Below are 9,440 nucleotides of genomic sequence, written 5' to 3' on the forward strand. Positions count from 1 at the left end.
GTTCCAATAAAATTGAATACGATTTAAAACATATTTTTATTATTTCGGGCAGTATATTCTATGATATCAGTCCCCCATTTCTCTACTCATGTCATGCTGACATTCTGAAAAATTTATTTGTCACTTTGTCAAAAACAAAGTTGTTTTATTCAATGTCACAATAACCTTAACATGTCAAAATACTTGACATATAAATATACACTGCTCAAATATTCGAAAAAAATGTGTAAAGAGTCGTATTCATTTTTTTTGGAACCAGCTGTACATCTATAAAAAAGAACACGTATTTTAATTAATTTGTGATTTGGTTGTAATATTTGGGGAAAAGTCAATAGTAATAGTTATTTTTTATACAAGACGATAAAATACCATTTATCGTCTTGTATAAAACAATATTTTTTTTCCATAGCGAGGTACGTTTTAAAAAATATTCACAAATTATTATTTCAAGGAATTTATTACGAGTAGAAAAAATATTGTGCTGGGTTGGCGTTGGTTTCTATGTAATTTGACAAATAAATAAAGCTGTCTCTTTAGTTGTCGAAAGGAATACAAAAATTTTCAAAAATGGAAGCAATTAAAAAACGTGCGAGAAGAAATAAAGTTTATAACCTATCTTCGCTGTTAAATTATCATTTAATCTACCCTTGCGGTAAAAGTACTTACTATTTTTGATAGATATAAGGCAATTTTAACAGCTGCTATGGAAAAAACTATTATTACAAACTGTCCAATGAGGATATATTTGACTTTGACAAACAATATCGAAAAAATAACAGAACAAATGTCAGTTTTTAAAATTAAAAAGCCAGATACCCGTCATTTCTTTTAGAGAACGTACCATACAATAGAGTTTTTATCTATCTTCTTCTCTTAAAGGTTTCTTTGCACCACCCAATACCGACTACGTAGGATATCATAGGTATATAGACGACCGATTACCTCCTGAGAGCCCCTATTTGTACGGCCTGCACCCCAACGCAGAAATCGGCTTTTTGGCCAGCACTTCTGAGAACATGTTCAGAACAATATTCGAGATGCAGCCTAGGGATTCCAGTGCTGCAGCTGGAGCTGGAATGTCCAGAGAAGAAAAAGTGAGTGATTCAGAAAAAAATATTTATTTCTTTATTGTATACCCTCTATTGCGTCGCCAACATAAACATAGAAAATCCTATGTCAATTTAAAAAATAAAAAAAAAAAATTGATAAAAGTTACACATTTTATTTTAGAGAAAAAATTATTTTATTAAATTTCTATAGAGATAAAAATATATTCTTACATAAAAAATCCGGCTATTGCTTACTGTTTAATATACAGGGTGGTTCGACCTGTATTCCGGAAGCTTCGGCAGGATATTCTGCAGATAAAAATAAGTAAAAAAGTTCGTATAAATGTATGTCCTAAAATGCTTAGTTTCAGAGATACAGGGTGTAGAAGTTTCATTTTTATTTCGATTTTTTCCAAATAATTTTTTTTTATTGATGACAAAAATGAAACATGTTGAGTAGATGTTTTTTTAACTCAAATTATAAATTTGGGAACATCTTGAGAACGGTTGCTCGTGGCGATTTTTACCAAGATACATTTTTTACGTAAAAAATCACGGAAATGTATATTTTTTCACTCAGTAGTTTTATACTGGTACGGGCGAAAAGTTATTACTCCTCAAAACAGTTAAAACACATGTAGGTGGCGCCTTCATCATCATAATTTATCATGTCAAAAAACTCCCAGACACCAATTTTCATCCAAATATTAACGTTACTTCGGAAATTATTTAGAAAAAATCGAAATAAAAATGAAGCTTCTACACCCTGTATCTCGGAAACTAAGCATTTTAGGACATACATTTATTTGAACTTTTTTACTTATTTTTATCTGCAGAATATGCTGCCGAAGTTTCCGAAATACAGTTCAGACCACCCTGTATAGTACCTCTTATAACTCAAAAACGAATTCGTATTAACAATTCAAAATGAACCATTCGATTTATTTTAAACTGTTTTTTAAAACTTTTTAGGAAACTTTTATCCTTTATTTTTACAATTTACATGGGGATTTCTTGAGACACTTTATTGAATAAAATTTTTCTTCAATTGTGGAATGTTTTATAAGAGCTATTAGCTTTATAAGAAACAGTTTAGTAGAAATACTTGAAACTTTATTTGCCAATTTTGGAAGTAACAACCGATATACTGAACAATGCAAATTAAATTAAAAAAAAACTTGTAAAAATAATCCATTGATTTAACTTTAAGGTAAGAAATACGCTGGAAGAAATCTACGACAAACTTCCCGAAGAATTCCCAGTGGCGGAAATGATGGCCAAAGTCGAAGAACGCACCCCTTACATAATAGTAGCGTTCCAAGAGTGCGAACGCATGAACAACCTGACCAGGGAGATGAAACGGTCACTACACGAGCTCGATGGGGGTCTGAAAGGCGAACTGACCATCACGTCGGACATGGAAGTCTTGGAAGAGTCGCTTTTCATGGACCAGGTACCGGATTCGTGGTCGGTGAAGGCGTATCCGAGTTTGCTGCCTCTCGGACAGTGGGTTGGTGATTTGACGTTGAGGTATGAACGTTGTTGTGACTTATAAACCTAGATAATACCAAATAAGCCCTTAGTCACGTGATTAAGCTTGACCGGCACAGCGTTGTCGGCTTTTACATGATATTGAATCTATACTAATATATAAAATCCTTAAGTGACTGACATACTGATTAATCACGATCCTGTTCAAACCACTCAACGTAAGAAGCTCAATTTTGACATACAGGTTGATTCTAGGGTGTAGAGGTTCGATAAGAAGGGATTTTTCGAAATTCCAGTTTCAAGAGGGTGAAACCACCCCTCAAATATTACAATATTTTTATTTAAAAAACGGTCAAGTTTCCGAAAAAACGCTTAAACACGTATATTTTATTTTGCCTTTTTACATATTTTAAGATTTTTTAAAAATGTATACAGGGTGTTTCGAAAAATCTGGTCATTGATTAATCACGATCCTGCTTAAAGCGCTTGACGTAAAAAGCTGATTTTTGGAAAACAGATTTACTTTAGGGTGTAGAGGTTCGATAAGAAGAGATTTTTCGAAACTCGAATTCAAAGGGGGTGAAACTATCCCTCAAATATTAAAATATTTTTTATTCAAAAAAAAACCGGTGAGTTTTTCGGAAAAACTCTTAAACACGTATATTTTTTTTTGTTGTTTTACATATTTTAAGATTTTTTACAAATTTGTACAGGGTGTTTGGTTTGGTTTGGGTACTGATGTTAAAATGATTCCTAATTGTAGGGGGCGCTACCTGTTTTGAAGAGTAATAACTTTTCTTCCGTACCTGTATAAAACTACTGACTGAAGAAGACATTTTCATGACTTTTTACGTAAAAAATATCTCTTGGTAAAAATCGCTACGAGCAACCGTTCTCAAGATATGTAGAATGGAAATATAGTACAATAACATTGTACGAGATATACAAGAAAAACAACTGCAGCGCTACGGTCATGTACAGCAAATGGATGACGACAGAATACCAAAGCAAGCGTTGCAGTGGACACCTACAGACAGACGCAAACGAGGCCGACCTAAACTTTCCTGGAACCAAGGAACCTACTACCAGAAGATTGGGACAACGGACGGAGGTGGCGCATGGAGACCGGAGGGCGGCGAAGGACGCTGTAAAAACCGGATACATAATACATATTTTTTTAAACAATTGTTGCAAGCTTGGTAGAAATTCCGGGAGCTGCAGATGCCTACTTCGATTTCAAAGCACTCTTACTCCCGTAACTGTTGTATATTTAGAAATCAACGACTGTTTCAAACTGTAATTTTTTTATAACAGCAACAGTTATAAAATAACACTCTCCTGTCTCAAAAACTCGCGCTCCCAACTCGTTTAGAACAACCAATTTAGAGCGCCACTCCGGTCAGTTTAAAACTCGAATAACTGTCGCTCTCGCCAACGATAATAATGATTAATAAGGGCCATATTTTAAATTAGATATTGCCGAAGAAGGGCGGTGGGACGTAGGGGCGGGGCGGGGACGGGATGCACTGACAGAAAATCGATTAACAAATATGCTAGATTCGTGCCGGAGTGGAGAGGAGAAGAATTAATGCTGTTGGTGAATTGGGTCGTTACACGAGAAGATGACACGTGATCGATAAAAGAACAAATTGGCGCGAATCGTTTATCCATGCTCCAGGGGAATAATTATTGCGAAATTTGTTTGTTACATGAAGAATGCCTAAATTGTATAACGAGAGAAGTACCCATACATATACAGGGTGGTCCGAACTGTATTCCGGAAACTTTGGCAGGATATTCTGCAGATAAAAATAAGTAAAAAAGTTCATATAAATAATGTATGTCCCTCGGTATGTCCTAAAATGCTTAGTTTTGGAGATAGAGGGTGTGGAAGTTTTATTTTTATTTGGATTTTTTCCAAATAATTTCTGAAGTAACGTCAATATTTGGATGAAAATTGGTGTCTGCGAGTTTTGTGACACGAGAAATTTGATTTTGATGTTAAAATGATTCCTAATTGTAGGGGGCGCTACCTGTTTTGAAGAGTAATAACTTTTCTTCCGTACCTGTATAAAACTACTGACTGAAGAAGACATTTCCATGTCTTTTTACGTAAAAAATGTCTCTTGGTAAAAATCGCTACGAGCAACCGTTCTTAAGATATGTAGAATGGAAATATAGTCAACACATGTCATCATTGACAAACAATAAGCACACGTTGAGTATAGTTATTTGACTGAAATAATAAATTATTATTTTTTTTAATTAATCATAAATTTTTCTGCGAAAAAATAACGATTAAACAGTTTTTATTGAACTTTGACACAAAAAAAATCAAATTAATGATTTCAATTATTCAGCTATTTAGTGAACATGTTTAATGTATGTCAATGATGACAGGTATTGATAATTTAGATTCCAAATATCTCGAGAACCACTACTCGTAGCGATTTTTACGAAAAGATATTTTTTTTTAAAACCAGTTAAACAATATGTAGGTGGCGCACTCTATAAATAGGAGTCATATTGACATATTGACATTACAATCCCAAATTTCTTATGTCAAAAAACTTCCAGACACCAATTTTCAACCAAATATTGACGTTACCTCTCTCTCTCTCTCTCTCTCTCTTAATAAATTATATAATGTCCGAATGTGTCATAATTTACATAACTACGTCAAAAAACTCTAAACTAACTACGTCGAAAAACTCCCAGACTCCAATTTTCAACCAAATATTGACGTTACTTCTCTCTCTCTCTCTCTCTCTCTTTTTCTCTCTTATAATAAATTATATAATGTCCGAATGTGTCATAATTTACATAACTACGTCAAAAAACTCTAAACTAACTACGTCGAAAAACTCCCAGACTCCAATTTTCAACCAAATATTGACGTTACTTCTCTCTCTCTCTCTCTCTCTCTTTTTCTCTCTTATAATAAATTATATAATGTCCGAATGTGTCATAATTTACATAACTACGATTCACACTTTTTTATACAAAAATACACCAATTTTCAACCAAATATTGACGTTACTTCTCTCTCTCTCTCTTTCTCTCTCTTATAATAAATTATATTATGTCCGAATGTGTCATAATTTACATATCTACGATTCCCACTTTTTATACAAAAATATACACCAATTTTCAACCAAATATTGACGTTACTCTCTCTCTCTCTCTCTCTCTCTCTCTTATAATAAATTATATAATGTCCGAATGTGTCATAATTTACATAACTACGTCAAAAACTCTAAACTAACTACGTCGAAAAACTCCCAGACTCCAATTTTTCAACCAAATATTGACGTTACTTCTCTCTCTCTCTCTCTCTCTCTCTTATAATAAATTATATAATGTCCGAATGTGTCATAATTTACATAACTACGATTCACACTTTTTTATACAAAAATACACCAATTTTCAACCAAATATTGACGTTACTTCTCTCTCTCTCTCTTTCTCTCTCTTATAATAAATTATATTATGTCCGAATGTGTCATAATTTACATATCTACGATTCCCACTTTTTTATACAAAAATACACCAATTTTCAACCAAATATTGACGTTACTTCTCTCTCTCTCTCTCTCTTTCTCTCTCTTATAATAAATTATATAATGTCCGAATGTGTCATAATTTACATAACTACGATTCCCACTTTTTTATACAAAAATACACCAATTTTCAACCAAATATTGACGTTACTTCTCTCTCTCTCTCTTTCTCTCTCTTATAATAAATTATATAATGTCCGAATGTGTCATAATTTACATAACTACGATTTCCACTTTTTTATACAAAAATATGGGTTGCCACACTATCAAAAATCCTACAACTTATAAAACATAAATCTAAAATCAATAATCGCAACACTCAGTATAGAAAACCCGTGATCTTCTCGAAGAGGAGCCATATTTGCATGGGAATCAGACGATATCTCGTGGGTGTTAACGTTCTTTTTAGCCTCGTCGATTTCTTTCAATCTTTTCCCTTATATCGCGTCTTTTACCTTTGAAAGGTTGGATTTATTTCTTTTTACAACAAAGCAGCACTAAGAGGGTATTTTATACATCACTGTATGGTGTTTAAATATTGACTGATTTCATTTTAATTGCATACAGTAAAGCTTCATTGAGAACCTCGCATTTAGTGGTTTCCGAACTGTATTCCGAAAACTTCGGCAGTATATTCGGCAGATAAAGATAAGTAAAAAAAGTTCGTGTAGTCTTAAAATGCCTAGTTTCGGAGATACAGGGTGTAGAAGTTTCATTTTTATATCGTTTTTTTTCCAAATAATTTATGAAGTAACGTGCCAGAATATGCTGCCGAAGTTTCCAAAATACAGTTTGAACCATCCTGTATAATGATTTAGTTTTAAAACGGTAAAAGTAATTTTTTTCTTCAACTATTTTATAGAATCAAAGAATTGGAGGGATGGGTTTCAGACTTTTCCATGCCAGCTGCCGTCTGGTTGGGCGGTTTCTTCAACCCACAATCTTTTTTGACAGCTATCATGCAACAAACCGCCAGGAAGAACGAATGGCCTTTGGACAAGATGTGTCTGATGACTGACGTGACCAAGAAGCAAAAGGAAGACTTCAATACGGCGCCCAGAGAGGGAGCATACGTACATGGCTTGTTCATGGAAGGAGCTAGGTATGTCAATGAAGATTAAATATGTAATGTTTGCTTTCTTTGGAGACACTTTCTTCTTAGTAGTATTTTCATTTAGATTGTGTAATAATGTATGCTTATCTTTAAACAAAGGTTGTGGGTTTTTCTCCACTGGAAGAAAATCTATAAAATAAAAAAATATTTTTTTCCATAGGAACAGTTAAAATTGTTTTATATCTATCAAAAATAGTTGATAAAATAGTACTTTGACCGCAAGGGTAGACTAAATGATACTTTAACAGCGACGATAGGTTAAAACCATAGATAAAAGAAAATAATCTACTATTAAGATAGATATGAAACTTAATAGTAAAATTTTGGGTCAAAGCGCTCCTCCGTGTTTTTAGTGGAGACTACGTTTAACCCAGCGCCTTCGCCTTTTCTGCTGTAAATGTTTTTTATGTTTATATTTGAATTCAAAGGATTTATTTTTAAAGTTACACTGATATATTAGTATATCAGAGTAACGTTAATAAAACATAAGAATATTTATATTTTACAATTTATTTTTCTATTTATTTTACAGAGTTTCATGTAAATGATCGTAAGTCGACTGGCTGTCTAATGAATAGACCGAGATTTATAGATATTAAAGCGAACGAAAAAAAATCAAACAACGAATACATACCATATATTTTTCTTTTATCTAAGATACATACCTTATCGTCTTTTGGAAACACGTACATTTTTGCAGTTTTGTTAGTTTCTTTGCAAGATGCAACACAACAAGAAAACACCATTTTTACAGTTAATGAATAATAAAACTATTTCTGACTAATATATTTAAAATTTAGATAGATAGAAAATTAAAAAACAAACGAGTATTTGCAAACGCAGGCCCAAATTCAATAAAAATCAAAATTTTTCCTGCGAAAATCAGGCTTTTTTCACTGAAAAGGTATTTTTTGATTTATCAGCAGTCATTGTCAAGTTGACAATATACAGGGTGTTTTCGAATTAGTTTAAAAAGTTATGGTGTGATTCCTCATGTGTTCTTAAAACAATTTTTATATAACCATTAGGTCTAAAGTACTTCCTTTTTGATCTACAGGGTGTTAAAAATTTAAAAAAAATCGATTTTTTGCTTAACATAAATGGTACACCACTGCTTTTTTAAAGAAAATATATTTTTTTCCTTGACTGGCCATCCTTTTTCAACAAAATTGATCTTTTGAGTTTTTCTTGTTCAACAAACGGTTGTCGAGAAAAAAATAAATATACTTATTAAGAGCCCGCCTTAATTCGTTTTCTAACGATTTTTTATTTTTTAGATTAATTAGAAAACACCCTGTATATGCATATCACAGGCAACCAAATAAACTAGTAACTTCTAAAAATTATTTTTCCTACCGCTAGCGACATACCGTGTTTTTAGTGTGTACTAAATTATTTTATCAAAATTTCACCATTTAAGTTTCCAGGCAATGGTTAAAACCTTTATTTCTTCTCGCACGTTTTTTAATTGCTTCCATTTTTGAAAATATTTGTATTTCTTTTCATAAGTTATTCGGGATTTAAATGGAAGTAGTTTGAATATGGCGTTTGTCGCCTCAGCCTGAATATATGTTGGTAATTATTTCGTTTTGAGCCATTTCTGGCTCCAATTCAATCAGCAATCGACACGAAAGAGAATTAAAAATATTGACTCAAAACTGACAACTAAAGAGATAGCTTTATTTATTTGTCAAATTACATAGAAACCAACGCCAACCCAGTACAATATTTTTTCTACTCGTAATAAATTCCTTGAAATAATAATTTCTGAATATTTTTTAAAACGTAACTAGCTAAGGAAAAAAATATCTTTTATACACGACGGTAAAATTGCATTAATCTTTTCTGCATTAATCTTGTTTTTTTTAGATGGGATGTACAACTCAACAGTATAGCAGACTCGAAACTGAAAGAACTGTTCCCTGTGGTACCGGTTATATTCATCAAGGCCATCACCCAGGACAAGCAGGACTTGAGAAACATGTACGACTGTCCGGTGTACAAGACTAGAATGCGAGGTCCAACCTTCGTTTGGACGTTCAATTTAAAAACGAAAGAAAAAGCTTTAAAATGGACTTTGGCCGGAGTAGCCATTTTGTTACAAGTTTAACGGGAGTATTTTATAATGTATTTTGATGTTTGTTATTTATTGTTGTTTACAAGTTATTAGCTTAATGTAATTTTGAGAATTTATTAAAATGTTATTATTGATTTACACTTTGTTTT

The 9,440-nt window shown here is 32.6% G+C and overlaps 1 protein-coding gene across 2 annotated transcripts in view; it reads left to right on the top strand.

Moving 5' to 3' along the window:
* The window catches only part of LOC115885311 (dynein beta chain, ciliary-like), a 52,589-nt gene extending 43,160 nt beyond the window's left edge, over positions 1–9,429 (top strand). Inside the window, exons 18-21 of one of the 2 annotated variants that reach the window (XM_030904182.1) lie at positions 880–1,094; positions 2,260–2,579; positions 6,963–7,202; positions 9,084–9,429. In XM_030904182.1, the coding sequence (XP_030760042.1) occupies positions 880–1,094; positions 2,260–2,579; positions 6,963–7,202; positions 9,084–9,324 (1,016 nt within the window). In that variant the 3' untranslated portion in view covers positions 9,325–9,429. The remainder of the gene's footprint in view (positions 1–879; positions 1,095–2,259; positions 2,580–6,962; positions 7,203–9,083) is intronic. The other variant, XM_030904183.1, reaches the window with a different exon arrangement.
* Positions 9,430–9,440: the final 11 nt, after the last annotated feature.

This window comes from Sitophilus oryzae, unplaced genomic scaffold (assembly GCF_002938485.1).
Source record: "Sitophilus oryzae breed Bouriz unplaced genomic scaffold, Soryzae_2.0 scaffold_381_pilon_pilon, whole genome shotgun sequence".
NCBI lineage: Eukaryota > Metazoa > Arthropoda > Insecta > Coleoptera > Curculionidae > Sitophilus > Sitophilus oryzae.